This window comes from Orussus abietinus, unplaced genomic scaffold, assembly GCF_000612105.2.
Source record: "Orussus abietinus isolate OABI.00-Male unplaced genomic scaffold, Oabi_2.0 scaffold480, whole genome shotgun sequence".
Classification (NCBI taxonomy): Eukaryota; Metazoa; Arthropoda; class Insecta; order Hymenoptera; family Orussidae; genus Orussus; species Orussus abietinus.
Window position 1 is genome coordinate 46,728 of NW_019394622.1, and position 14,788 is coordinate 61,515.

General features: G+C 41.3%; 1 protein-coding gene across 2 annotated transcripts in view; it reads left to right on the forward strand.

The window, feature by feature from the left end:
• The window catches only part of LOC105703192 (histone-lysine N-methyltransferase 2C), a 53,070-nt gene extending 38,645 nt beyond the window's left edge, over positions 1–14,425 (forward strand). For both annotated transcript variants that reach the window (XM_012431382.1, XM_012431388.1), the window contains 9 exons: positions 416–856; positions 2,313–2,586; positions 4,007–4,233; positions 4,519–4,736; positions 4,859–5,257; positions 7,208–7,558; positions 8,638–9,603; positions 11,708–11,890; positions 13,728–14,425. In XM_012431382.1, the coding sequence (XP_012286805.1) occupies positions 416–856; positions 2,313–2,586; positions 4,007–4,233; positions 4,519–4,736; positions 4,859–5,257; positions 7,208–7,558; positions 8,638–9,603; positions 11,708–11,890; positions 13,728–13,820 (3,152 nt within the window). In that variant the 3' untranslated portion in view covers positions 13,821–14,425. The remainder of the gene's footprint in view (positions 1–415; positions 857–2,312; positions 2,587–4,006; positions 4,234–4,518; positions 4,737–4,858; positions 5,258–7,207; positions 7,559–8,637; positions 9,604–11,707; positions 11,891–13,727) is intronic.
• Positions 14,426–14,788: the final 363 nt, after the last annotated feature.

The window sequence follows — 14,788 nt, forward strand, 5'->3', positions numbered from 1 at the left end:
TTACGTAACCGCATTTGGTGGATATACATGTTTCCTAATTGCAAGTTATTACGTTCGGTACATGAACAGAGGTGAATCCTTGCTCTTGTGAGACATCCTGTTGAATATTTTCACGAACCGTATAAGTAATACAAATCTTGTATGGTATATGTATGTTACGTTATACGTTACAAACATTATGTGACGGTTATATTATTATTAGGTGTACAACTTTGTTTCCGCCGCTTACCGCTAAAGCCGTCTCTAGGAAAATGGCGGAAGCAAAGTTGTTCACCTAATGTTATGTAACCACGTTTGGTGGGTATATATGTTTCCTAATTGCAAGTTATTACGTTCGGTACATGAACAGAGATGATCTTTGGTCTTGTGAGACATGCCGTTGAACGTTTTGATGAACCCTCAATTTCCATTTCAGATCTCAAGAAATTAAAGCGACGCCAGTACCAACAGAAGCGAAGACAAAGTCAGGGCAAAGACGCGGCGGCGGCGCCGCAAAAGAAGCGCTCCCGGAAGGTCTCCCGGTTGGACGAGGACTACGACACCTTCATCGACAACCTGATGACACAGCTTAGACAACTGCAGCCGATGGCGGTCCTGGAACCGCTGCTGGGAAGGAACTACGGCGTCTGTCCGATTTTCGGGTCCGGCGATATGTCGAAAATCGGTAATCAGAAGGACTACAACACCAGGATGGGCGATCTTACGGGCACTTACGGCGCCGCTACGCTTCCGGGAGTCGCCGATCATTACAACACGCAACCCTTTGGGGAATTGGAGCCTCTACCTCCGCAACAACCTGCCTCCACTCAGAGAGGGTTCTACGATCAAGAGTTTGCCCCCCTCAAATTCGACGACTGTAAGTGCCCCTCGGTTTCTGAATTAACGGAGAAAGTTTGTCGGAGGAAAAGGTGCACATACCGTAACTGAGGGCAGAATAATTTTATGTTTCGCGTATGTCGATACGGCGTGTCCTTTTTAACCCTTTGTAATCCCAATTGTCGTTTCGAGTTAAGAAACACCGGTGTACCGGGAAATTGGAAAATATTAAGGTGATACGAAAGAGTCAGCCTATATACGTCTGAGAAGTCAAAGTTTTGGTGAAATTATTCTCCGAATTGGGCGTACCGATTCGTTTCGAATTTTATCACGGGAATATGGAAGCCATGAAGTATGTCCTGAAACTCCTGACATTTTATTTTTTATACAAAATTAATTTATTTATCATGGACTAGAATCAACATGGCGTGGTCGGGCAGGTTTTCGATGTTTTACGCTTCTTGGAGGCTTAGGATAGAAAATGAAGAGTTTCAGGACCTAGCTCGAAGAATTAACAATACCGTAGAAATGGAATATTACAGCGTCATATGTGAAAATATGGAAAATACTTTCACCAACGATTGCAAGAGAATGCTGACTTGTCTCGGGGCTAACACGTGTCTTTAGAACAAAAATTTAGTTGCAGCTAAACGTCACAGATGGCGACGTTAGTCCTAAACGTCGTTAGAATAATGAATTCACGGGATTTCGACAGTTTTACGTCGATCTCTTCGTCATTACTTTACCGAAATTACATAATAAACGCTTAAGTTCGTATCATTCTCAACATAGTCTGCAAAAGACATGAACATAAATATAAATGTCAGTAACGGGACACGCCAGCCTATGTTACCACTTGAGTATTCAAAACGATGTTACCACCGAAAAGAGTACGTGATTTCAAAGTCACATGCCGTTATAGAGGGTTAATATGCCTTTTTTAAACTTGAATAATTTTGTTCATTTTATTAACCAACTTTGATGAAACTTTAAATATAACATACCGACGTCAGGTTTTTTTTTTTTGGTAAAGAAGTGCATCATTCTAACATCACTTTTCTTTTTTGCTTTCTACAGAAGGGTGAAGTCCATTTCGTTCGATGGGCAAGAAGTTGAAAACGCAAATTGATAAGTTTTAAACAAAGACTTGTTTTCATGCCGGAAGAAATATTTGACTTCATAATTCTCTTAAAAATAGTCCTAGCGGGATAATTTTCCTCGTTAAATCCTGATCATGATTAACTTATCGTTAAAAAATAACATAGCATCACGATGTAAAAATTATGTAATTTTTGTTTTCTTTTTTTAATTATGTATAATGTAACGACGTCGATCTGCCGCATTGAAAATTTCTTGAAAATTGGTCAAAGAAACGCATTCCAGTTTAAAAAAGTAATCTGAATTGGGACAATCTGTATAACTACGTAAACAGTATTGGTTGAAGAAGTTTGTAGAAAGTCGTGTCTAAACAATGTTTCGGTTTTCTTGTTTTTTAGCCGACGAGAAGAAGGAGAACTCGATGTTGATGAGTCGGGAGGTCGACACACCCGACACTATCGTCAGCTCTTCATCACCTGAATGCGTGATTCCGGAATTCGTCCACCGGTTCCCAGGATTGAGACTCATCGAAGAGGAGTCCGACGAGGAAGCGGACTGGTTGAAGAGGGTTTCCCCGGTTATTCCGCTTGTTTCTCCCATCCCAATTAGACTGAAGCCAGGCCACGTGAAGGATACCGGGAAGCAGGACAAAGAGAACGTTGGAGTGTCAAGGTAATCTTTTCTCAAAGGCATTACATATTTTTTAAACCTTGCTCCGTTTTAACAGAGGTTGAGGCCGTGCCAAATCATATTCTGAACTGGGATTCCCACCAGCTTAGGCTGACTCAAACGTTCCATCCTTGAAGACTAATCTCCGAAGACGTTTTCGTACCATTGGATAATATCGCATCTCTATGCATCTTTTTATTCCGATATAATTATTGTATACTCGTGTATTTTCGTAATACTTATCTTAGGATAATGTGGAAGATGATCGACGGTGATCAAATACTGTTTTTGCTGAAGTTGTGTCAACCGATTCGTCTGAAGTTTAACATGATGGTGGAAACGCTGACACAGTTTCTGACATTAAAGAAATTGGCCTCATATTTTGCCACTGTCCACTTATTAGAGACTTCGAACGTGATGAAGAACGCTGGGAATCATTTTCAAGAATCTAAAGTCAATATAATACTCGAAAAAAAGTATACATTAAGGTGGGGTGAAAGTGGTGTTAAAGAGGTTCTTCTGAAGTTGCATCAACTGATTCGTCTGAAGTTTAATACTATGGTGGAAGCGCTGAGACAGTTTCTGACATTCAAGAAATTGGCCTCATATTTTGCCATTGTCCACTTATTAGAGACTTCGAACTTGTGATTAAGAATCCTGGGAATTATTTTCAAGAATCTAAAGTCAAAATAATACTCGAAAAAAATATACATTAAGGTGGGGTGAAAGTTGTGTTAAAGAGGTTTTTCTGAAGTTGCATCAACTGATTCGTCTGAAGTTTAACACTATGGTGGAAGCGCTGAGACAGTTTCTGACATTCAAGAAATTGGCCTCATATATATCCGATTATATTTCACGGCGTCTTTTACATCACTTTTCGATTATTATATTGGTTCCTTTAAGGTGATATGAAACGGTCATTCTATACATATATATCAAAACGTGAAAACATTTATAAAGCTTTTCTCCAAACTGGATGCACCGAATTATCTGAAACTTTAACACGTGATTATGGAGGCTCCAAAGAAGAATGCGATGCTCGTGAAATTTCATTTTTCGGAAAAAAAAATGTCTCTGACTCCTGCGCGAGATAAATGGAAATTTTTGTTCGAAAAATGAAATTTTACGAGCATCGCGTTTCTCCTTAGGGCGTTCATACGCATGTACTGCAGTTTCAAATGATTCGGTGCACTCAGTTTGGAGAAAAATTGTATAAATATTTTGACTTTCTGGTATGTATACATGACACTTTCATATCGCCTTAAGAAACTCTGTAGAGTTTTGCGCCAAATATATGTATAAAGGCGCGAAGCTCTGACCTAGTCATTATTTGCGATTTTTCCTTGAGAGTTTGTCTGGCGCGTTAAACTTGACAGAGAATGTTGCTTTAATAATTAGAGGTCTCTTCCGGTAATTGTTCCAGACTGGGAAAGTCTTCACCCGTACCGCTGCGTGACAACGGAAACGTCACCGTGACGTTAACGTTGAACAGCCAAGCTGCAGATAACATCATGGGAGTGCTGAAGGATTTAGCCAACATATTAAATATAGCACCACCGACTGGTTATCAGATCGTAGAGCGCACTACCACGCCACCTAGTCAAAAGTTAGGACTTTATAGGACGAAAGGAAAAGACGGGAAGGAAGGAGGTATGTGTCAATATCGACTCGAAAAAATCGTAATTAAATGTATACGTTTTAAAATCGTAAGTGATAACTAGTGGTGCGACGAGTTGAGTATTTTACCTCGTTAAACTCGAGTTATTGGTACAAACGAATGCAAGTTACGTGTGTAAATTCGAGTGATCGTTATTAGATCTGTATTACTCTTCAACTCGTCATTAACTCGACTCGAGTTGGCAATGCTCGAGTAATTGAAATCGATGAAGTATTCGACTCGTCGCATCACTGGAAATAACGATGGCTGATTTGCAGCTCCGATAGACATTCAAAGTATACTGAATGGTGCGGCCAAATTCTGCCGGCATTGCGAGGTCGTGATATTGAACAGCCTGATAAGGAAGAAGGTGTCCGACTTGCCGTTCCTGAGCAAAGAGGAGGCAGAACCTGGCGATGAGTTATGCTTCTGTTCGGCGGCTTGTTACATGCAGTTTGCGCTGATTCACAGGACACCTACGAGTAACCAAGAAAAGGTTTGACTATTTTGTGGTCATTTCGTTCTTTCCCTCGGTACTTCTTGGGGTTACTTTTGGTACTTCTCATGTTTTTCTTTTCTGCGAATGATGGTCTAGTAACTTTTCGTGAACCTTTCAAGCAGGCAGCCATGATCGTGGACCACCTCTGCCAGAAAGCCGAAGCCAAGTTAGCGGAGGACGACGCGAAGAAGATGCAGGAGCAGAAGTTCTCGATAAAGGAGCCTGTAGAGCAAATCGATGACGAGAGCATGGACATCGATCGGGTGAACGGGAGCATCGAAAAGAAAATCAAGATCGAGAGAGAGGACGACGAAATTCAGGAGCGGGATCCCAAGGAGTCCTTGCTGGACGAGAAGCGACCGAAGAAGCACCCGGCCAGCGAGGAACCTTCTTGTGAAATGAACGAACCTCCTCCACCGGCTAAGGTGTGGCGAGGATTGAGGTATAAGAGCTGGTCCCTTGGGGTGATCCATCCTGCTACCAAGTACAAAAAGCCGACAGACCGAGAGGTCACTGAGGTAACGCTTCAAATTCGATTCTGCTTTCAGTCTAATGATATAAGTGTGGATACTATTTTGTAATGTTCCGGTGTTTTAAGGCGATGCGAAAGTGGCGTCAAAGAGGTCTCGTTTATGAAACTTTTTGGGTACACCGAATCGTTTCTTCTTTCAATGTGAATATGGGGGTCCTGACACCCATGAAATTTCAATTTTTTTTTATATTTGTGTATTGATATATTGTAATGGCTAAAACGATTCGGTTCACCTAGTTCGGAGGGAAGTTTCATGAACGATTGACTCCTCCGATGTTACTTTCACATCCCCTTAAGAACAAAGTAAATGGAGGGAAAATTGTGACGAATAGCTCGAGAGAGTAATGTCTCATTTACTGGAGTTTGCGGGATCCCGGCGTGGCAATGGAGGGTTGACATGCCAATTTACATGTACCACCATGACATAAGACGATTTACTTAAGGGGATGTGAAAGTGGCATCTGAGGAATCAATTGTTCATGAAACGTTCCTCCGAACTGAGCACACCGAATCGTTTCAAACTTTACAACGTGAACAGGGAGGCTATAAGAAAGGTCCTGACCCTCATGAAATTTCATGTTTTAAATAAAATTTGTTAAATGCAATAAACAACTTTCAAATAATTGAAATTTCATGGGTGTCAGGACCTTGCTTATGACCTCCATATTTACATTGAAAAGTTCGAAACCATTCGACACACCCAGTTCGAACAAAAGTTTCATAAACAAGATCTCTGACTCCACTTTCACATCACCTTAAGTAATTTTTGAGCTTTGCACAGTAATCTTGGGATAATTTGCCCTGAATAAACGAATATTACAATACGTCCATTCTTTCATAAATTATAGACTAGGGTTGGTCGAACCTGAGTAACGATACTTCATGTTTACCAAAAAATACGCGAAATCGAACGGCAGAATGGGAGCGTATTGAAAAAAGAAACATTTATTATCTTTCTTTTTTTTTCTTACAATTAATTGCTACTTATATTCATATTTATGTTAGTATTGGCATAATTTGCGTAAACGCTTCCGTTACTATTATTCAATTTCAATTTCTTGTCTAAGAAAATAATCAGACAGCAGATATCAGATATAGTGGTTGAAAACCTGGTACTGCATACTGCTCGCTCGTGCGGCGTTACCACTCGGCTATGCACTAGTTTCGAGGACAGCTAACTCCACTGTCTTATATTCTACGAATCACATTTCTTTGAACCCAAGAGGTAATTTACCCTTCGAATGTATCTGATGGTACCTGATCGTATTCTTTTATTAATTTTAATCGTTAAAGTCCTTTAAGTCCAACGAAAGTAGTACAAAGCTGGTTTTAAAACAAGATTATACATCATTTTATTAAAGGGTTGTTACAACCCTTAGAATTCGTTTTTCGAAAAAAACCAAAATATGCTTTTTTTATATTGTTCTAGTCCATAAATTAAGCAAGTTTCATTTGAATAGAGCAATTACTGCTCGCGTAAGGGGTAAAAGAAGTATTCAAAGGGGTGGCTCACCCCTTAAAACTGAATTTTTTCGAAAAATTCCTAATGCATGTTTCATAATTCTTCATTCCCTACATGTTGACGGTTGTTTCATGAAAATCGGTCGAGTGCTTCTATATGAAACAGTCAACTCACCCCCTTGCACGGACAACCCTGAAACCTGATTTCACCCCCTAAAAGTGTTTATCCGCCGATAAAAAAAAACACGGGTCCCTTAGATTTTAGTCCTCTATAACATATTTAAAAATGAACAAAATCGGAGGGGGACACCTCAGGTACCTTCCTTGTAAGAAGATAATCAGACAAAGTTGACATTAAAATTGCCGCTCATTGTCGTTGGTACTTTCATCTCAATTCTTTCCGAAGTGAAACATTGTCTTGCTCGGTAATTCAATAGGAATTTTATTAATCATTTTATATGTGACCTTTTTTTAGATGCTCTTCCGAATGGGCATTACGGTGATTCCTGCAAAAACCGATGACAGTCGGCGATGTATGTTTTGCCAAGGCCAAGGTGATGCAGCTGCCGATGGCCCGGCGAGACTTTTGAACTTCGACGTAGATAAATGGGTCCACTTGAATTGCGCCCTCTGGTCGAAAGACGTGTACGAGGCAGTCAACGGAGCTCTGATGAATCTGGATATCGCTCTTCAACACAGTCTGGTGTTGAATTGCATCGTTTGCGAGAAGCCAGGCGCTACCGTCGAGTGCTTTAAGATGCGATGCACCAACGTGTACCATCTCGGTTGCGCCGTAAAGGACGGTTGCGTATTTAACAAAGACAAGGTAATTGTCCAAAGATCACATTTTCTCTATTACCAAATTTCTATACCCTATGCTGGGTATTTCCAAAAATCTGCGTGCCAATTTAACCAACGGATACATTAAAGGTACCAAACGTGACCTTGAATATTTTCAAATTAGCGTAGTGTACAGCGGATGGCTCTAAAAAGTCTGAAAAAATTACGGGCTCTACAAAACGGAATGTACTTTCATTTTGCCGGGCATGGGTTCATGATAAGTTCTCTTAATTGAGAAATAAATGATTATCGAACTGATGTGCCGAATTTTGGCGTTTAGTATTCGGTGCCGTTCTCGTATGCGTTTAAATGTATTTGGCGCGAAACTCTACCGAGTTTCCTGGTCTGTTCGAAATCTAGAATACGTGTGGTCGGTGTGTTCATGAAGACATTTCGAAATGTCTTTCTCGATTTTACTCGGGATTTTAGGGTATATTTACTAATTTTCGATCATGTCCGTGTTTAATCAGAGGCAATTGTGTATGAAGGTACATATACGGGTGTACGAGAGTTACAAGACATGTACGTGAAAACTCGGATACTTTCATATACCGACTTCTTATCACGTACGCGTACACAATTCTATGTATTTTGAGAAAAGCGCGTTATACATTTGTACGAACATTTATATTGATTTCTGGGTCTACCCTTTTACTCATAATTTTCAATGCTATTTATAAATTCTCACACAGAGACGTTGTTCTTCGAATTGTACCGCACATACGTACAAAAAAGTACTTGGTACCAAAATAACAGTATTCGTACTTACTTGTATAGGTTTTGCATTTCAATGTCAACATTCCGTACCTGGAATTCACCTTTTTGTATGAATTGCAGAAACATTCAGAAAAGTACTCGTTAACGTAAAGTACATACCTAGTAAATACTCGTATCTGCTTGTACAGGTTTCCTCCAGATTCAACTATTTGCAAATCGAGGTTTATGAGTTTAGCATAAAGGCGAATACAATTTGTACGGGTTTGATTTTGGAGTACAAAACCTGTATCGGTATACCCGTAGTTACGAGACATACCTAGGTTTCTGACCGACTTTTCTGCATTTCAGAGCACATACTGCCCCCAGCACATCCAGAAGAACGACAAGGACAAGGAGTTGACGACGTTGTCGGTGTATCGCCGCGTGTACGTGAACCGCGACGAGAACCGCCAGGTGGCGGCGGTGATGCACCACTCGGAGCACAACCACCTTCTCCGAGTGGGAAGTCTGATCTTCCTGAGCGTGGGTCAGCTGTTGCCGCACCAATTGGCCAACTTCCACACGCCGAACTACATCTACCCGGTGGGCTACAAGATCGTGAGGTTCTACTGGAGCATGAGACGGCCTAACAAGCGCTGCCGATACGTGTGCTCGATCCACGACGTGTCTGGCCGGCCAGAATTTCGAGTCCTCGTCCAGGAACCCTCTCAGGAGGACGTCGAGCTGCGCGACGCCACCCCTCGGGCGGTCTGGACGCGAATTTTGGAGCCTCTGGCGGAGCTGAGAAGGTCGACGCACAGCGTCCAGCTGTTCCCTCGCTACGTAACCGGCGAGGACCTCTTCGGCCTCACCGAGCCCGCCGTCGTCCGCGTACTCGAGAGTCTGCCAGGCATCGAGACCCTTACCGATTACAGATTCAAATACGGACGAAATCCTCTGCTGGAGCTGCCTCTCGCCATTAATCCTACGGGTAGTGCGAGGACGGAAGCCAGGCTGAGGAACCAGTTGCCCTGGAAGAGGCCGCATACCCAGCGCACTGGTTCATCAGCTAGAGCCGCCTTCGTACCTACCGCGACGGTCGCCGGAGAGGCGGCCTGTCCTTACTCCAAGCAGTTCGTCCACTCCAAGAGCTCCCAATACAAAAAGATGAAACAGGAGTGGCGCAACAATGTCTATCTTGCCAGGTCCAAGATCCAGGGCCTGGGCCTGTATGCCGCCCGCGACCTGGACAAGCACACCATGGTCATCGAGTACATCGGAGAGATCATCAGAACCGAACTCGCCGAGACTAGGGAAAAGCAGTACGAGGCTAGGGTATGTTGTCTGTCTGGTGACTTTCTAGCTGACGGTAACGATCGACGTGCTGCTTACTTCCGATTGCCTGGACGTAAAGGCTCGTGTCCACGGGCAAGTATTAGGGTGGAGAATAAGTTCCCGTCGTTTTTAACGTAACGTAACGTAATTACAACGGCAGGAACTTATTCCTCAACCTGATAACTTACGATATTTCTTGCTAGAGCTAAATAATTCAGACGTTCCGTAGAAGCCCAGATCCTATGTTAGCGCTTGATGCTCTAAAAGTTGGCTAACAAACCAGAAGAGGGGTAAAAAAGAGATTGCATGTGTTACTCAACGGTATCTTACATAGGGGAGAAGAAAGACGTATATAGAAAGGCGAAGTACTGTGTGTAAGATAAAGACAAAATGCAATCCGCTATATATCGCCTTAAGAGAGACGGAGAGATGATTACAGCGCCATCCGGTGGCTAACATACTATTTATCGAGCATCAAACGTCCGTATCCTTCTGGGCTTTTATGGAGACTTCTGAATTTTTTGCTAGAGCGGCTTGAATTTGCGGATACACTACCAGTACATTTGTGCATGTTCACTTCCAAAATTACGTACACTAGGGCAAGAACTGTCTGAGAGGAGCTCTCAGAAGCTTTACTTGCACGTGGACACGAGACATTACGGTGTGACGGGATGATTTTTTTATGGAACTTCAGGTGATACGAAAGCAGGATCCAAGTCGACGTTTATAAAACTTACAAACTGGGTACCGAATTGTTTGACAATTTTCCACGTGAATGTGGAGGCCCTAAGGAAGGTCCTGACACTCGTGAAATTTCAGTTTGGTAGACAAATTTTAAGGTTTATAAACAAAATAAAAAAGAAATATGTAAATTCGTAGGTGTGGCGGGACCTCTCGAGTTTATGTGGGAAAATTTTTCATCTTTTGGTATACCATTAGGCGAAAAGCTTCATAAACGATCGACCCCTTCGAGGCCACTTACATATTGCGTTAGAGAATTAGGAACGTGTTTATTTTTCATTTTTCTAATGATAACATTAGAAGATATAAATCGTTTTCAAAAGTGATTACATGTTTACATGGGAAATCGTGCTAAATTTTCAAAAGGTATCACTTTTTCAGTTTTTGAATTTTACTTCCGTAGCGTAGGTCCACACTTTTGCTCCTTCAATTCGTCGTTTTTCATTCAGTAATTGCATAAACAACGATCACTGATTATGTGCGTTACGCGTTCGTTTCTATGGAGCTCCATATACTTTCGACAAAGACATATTTTCTAAGTCGAAACTACGTAGATCTAACGTCAAACTTTAAGCATAAAGATTTATCCATGCACTCCGAAGTACAGCGTCTCTTTTTTTTTATAGCAATGAGGTACAGCTTTATCTTCATATTGATATTAATATTAATCCCGGTTAAGAAACTCGGTAGAGTTTCGAGTCATATACATCTTGAGTTAGAAACGCCCTGCCGAGTATCTATACTCCAATAATGAATCCTTATCAATAGACGGTACCGATATCCGTTAATCTCGATCCAGGTTGAATATTATAATGGAAGTTCTAAAACTGAAAATCGGTAACCGTATATTAAAATCCCGTAGTCATATTTATGGGCAAATGAATCATAATTTGTCCACCTGTTTCACGCCTTAAATGAAATCGTGGAAACCACTGTACGTATGACTGTAGCAACTACGCAATGTCTGTTCTATCAACAATTATTATTTTCACGATGCAGTCCTTCGGTCTCGAAAAGCCTTACATTCGTGCAGACAACTATTGCATAACAACTTCAACATACACGCGTCAACAATACGTCTTTTTTAAACAACATACACATTTTCTTTCATCTACTTGAGCCTGGACAGTTATTTAGCAGTGTCTGCATGACGCTTGATATGCATTATTATTACGTCCTCTTGAAAAGAGAAATTACAAGTGATAGATGAAATTTATTATATAATTTTAATTGCGAGTCATCTCCCCGCGGACACGAATAGAACTATTTATTTTTTCCCTTCAAATTACGGTCTAATTTAACGTCTTCTGCAGTAAGGCTATTTGTTATTTGACAGTAACACGTGTTGTCTTTTGGTTTTCAGAATCGCGGTATTTATATGTTCCGCTTGGATGAGGAAAGGGTGGTGGATGCGACGTTATGCGGCGGCCTGGCTCGTTACATTAATCACTCATGCAATCCGAATTGCGTCGCCGAAATTGTCGAAGTTGAACGCGACCTTCGGATCATCATCTTTGCTAAGAGAAAAATCTCTCGAGGCGAAGAGGTGAGTAAGGAAAGCCTGACTGGGCAAAGTAAAGGCTAATTTACACGGTGTCAGTACCTCACATAAGTCACTAAAACCGAGTGTTACTCGTCTTGAGTAAACTGCCATTCCAGTACTGGAGTGCAGTACTCGCCCAAGTGCCAATGCAAGTCGAGGGAATAGAAAGCAACCCTATTTCTTGGCGCGAGTTGTAACCCGTGTTGTAACCACGTGCTGTAACCACGTGTTTCACTCTACTGTCTTGTATCCTAGACACGAGTATAATCACTGAAACCGAGTGTTACTCGTCTTGAGTAAACTGCCATTCCAGTACTGAAGTGGAGTATTCGCCCAAGTGCCAATGCTAGTCGAGGGAATAGAAAGTAACCCTATTTCTTGGCACGAGTTGTAACTACGTGCTGTAACCACGTGTTTCACTCTACTGTCTTGTATCCTAGACACGAGTAGAGTCACTAAAACCGAGTGTTACTCGTCTTGGGTAAACTGCCATTCCAGTACTGGTGTGCAGTACTCGCCCAAGTGCCAATGCTAGTCGAGGGAATAGAAACCAACCGTATTTCCTCGCGCGAGTTGTAACCCGTGTTGTAACCACGTGTTTCACTCTACTATCTTGTATCCCAGAGACGTGTAGACGCGGTTTCCGAGGCCGGCTTGCAAGTTCCAAGAGCAAATTAAAGCATTTTTGTGCAATATTGTGTTAAATTTTGGGTTGAAATGGCCCAAAGGTGGACAGGAGACCCTACGTTGACATTTGTTGAACTGTATTGAGGGGAAGAACGCCTTTGGAATTCGAAACTATAACAGGACAGGAATAGAGAATAGAAAATAGAGTAAAGCTCTTCACCCAACACGTTCAAATACTGTTTAATCTATTTGTTCGTCAAGTGTTTAAAATTGCGTCGCCCCTTAGACATTTGTGTGGCATAGCACATGACTTTCTGCTTACGACTATGCAAGTACTAGAAGGCTGGGTAAACGCTCCCATCTTGTAAAGCACTCAGTTTTAGTGACTCGTACGAGTTACTGGCACCGTGTAAATTCGCCTTAAAGTTGGTTACCCACGTAACGATAAATAGTAGCGATTTGTAATCCGTGTAGTTAAGGCGAAGTGAAACCCGTCGAGAAGTTTAATCAACGTAGGTACAAAAGGTTCTTTTGAGGTGAAGTTACGTCGAGAAATTTGATCGACATCGGTAAAAGAGATTCTTCTGAATACCTATGTTACTGACGTTCCTATTTATATCGACAGATTTTTCGAATTATATTGGGTATTGTACTAAATGGCATACTCCACATGTCGTTTCCGTACATTTAGAACACTCTGGTAATCGATAAACTCGCATTTGAACGGGATAAAGGCAAAAAAAGTATTGTATGCGCTTCTATGCTAAAACGATGGGAATACGAGGTCTTGGAGTGAAAATTTAATTGACCTGGAAATCACAGATGGCGCAGAGGGTCCCTCTGCAGTCAATTAGGGCCCCAGAAAGCATGAATCCAGAGGATTTCTGGAGTTTTACTTCGATTTCTTTATAATTATTGTACGAAAACGACAGGTGGAGTATACCATTTGGTACAATACCCAATATAATTCGACACAGCTGACAACAGAAAAATGAACGTCGGCAACGTAGGCATTTAGAAAAATCTTCGTTATCGACGTCGATCAAGTTCCTCGACGTGTTTCACTTCACCTTAAAAAAGTGTCTTATTCGAACCGATTGCTTTGGCGGAAGCTGTTTTCGGTTGGTGTACAGATTTATTGTTACGCGTGTACCTACTTTGAGGAAACCCTGATGAATTACGAAATATGCAATTGCGTGCAATTTGGTTTCAGCTCGCATATGACTACAAATTCGACATCGAGGACGACCAGCACAAGATAGCATGCGCGTGTGGCGCGCCTAACTGCCGCAAGTGGATGAACTAAAAAGCTTCATCCACCGTTGTTATTGTTGCTACGTTATTGGGTAGGTTTTACACGAAAGAAGAAAAGTATATATATATATATATATATATATGTATATATAAATATATACACATATATATACATAAATGATAGACATATTATTTAAATTGTAAAGTGCCATTGCTGTTCGACTAATCGATTTATAGTGAAGTTGGTGCTACGCCATCACGACATTCCTCCAAAGTTGTACAATATTAGATTTACTTTATTTTACCAGCCAGATGCGCGGACCGGTTGTATATTACCGTGAGACACACTTTAGGGATACGGTGAGACACGTGACACGGAAAGAAATTAGTAGAAATCGTATTCTATGTATACAAGAAATTTATATCTTTGTACGTTGAGCGGAGTCAACGTCGATTGACTATATTGTAATATAGAGCTTTTATTAATTATTGTGTATACATTGCACCGTAATCTGTAAATAAGTAGAAGTTCATGTTATTTTGAGCCACCCGGAAGTTTATGTAAAGTAACGGTATCTTATTTAGAATTATATACAACTATGACTATTTGAGTATATACTATTGGATATACAATAATAAATCGCTACGAGATCTTGAGATCCTCTGCGGAAACTTCCGTTGTCGGCATTCAGAATCTGTCCCGCGATAGATGTAAGTCTTGTTGTAATTCTACATCATGCCCGAACTCACCTCTTCGAGATTCTGAATACGACAGGGAACAATCTGCTGCGCTTTTTTACTTGCTTGGGAGCGATTCCTGATATTTTCTCATTCTCATTCTCATTCTCATTCTCATTCTCAAAACACAAAAACTCCAAAACCCTGTACCTCCTCCGAAAAAAATCGCAGCCACTAGCTCGAGAGATCAATTTAAACGGAACAACCTTCCCCATCAAGCTACCGTGGACGCAGTTCGCATCGCGACAAAAATTCACAAAGATCCTTTAACATGTTTTAACA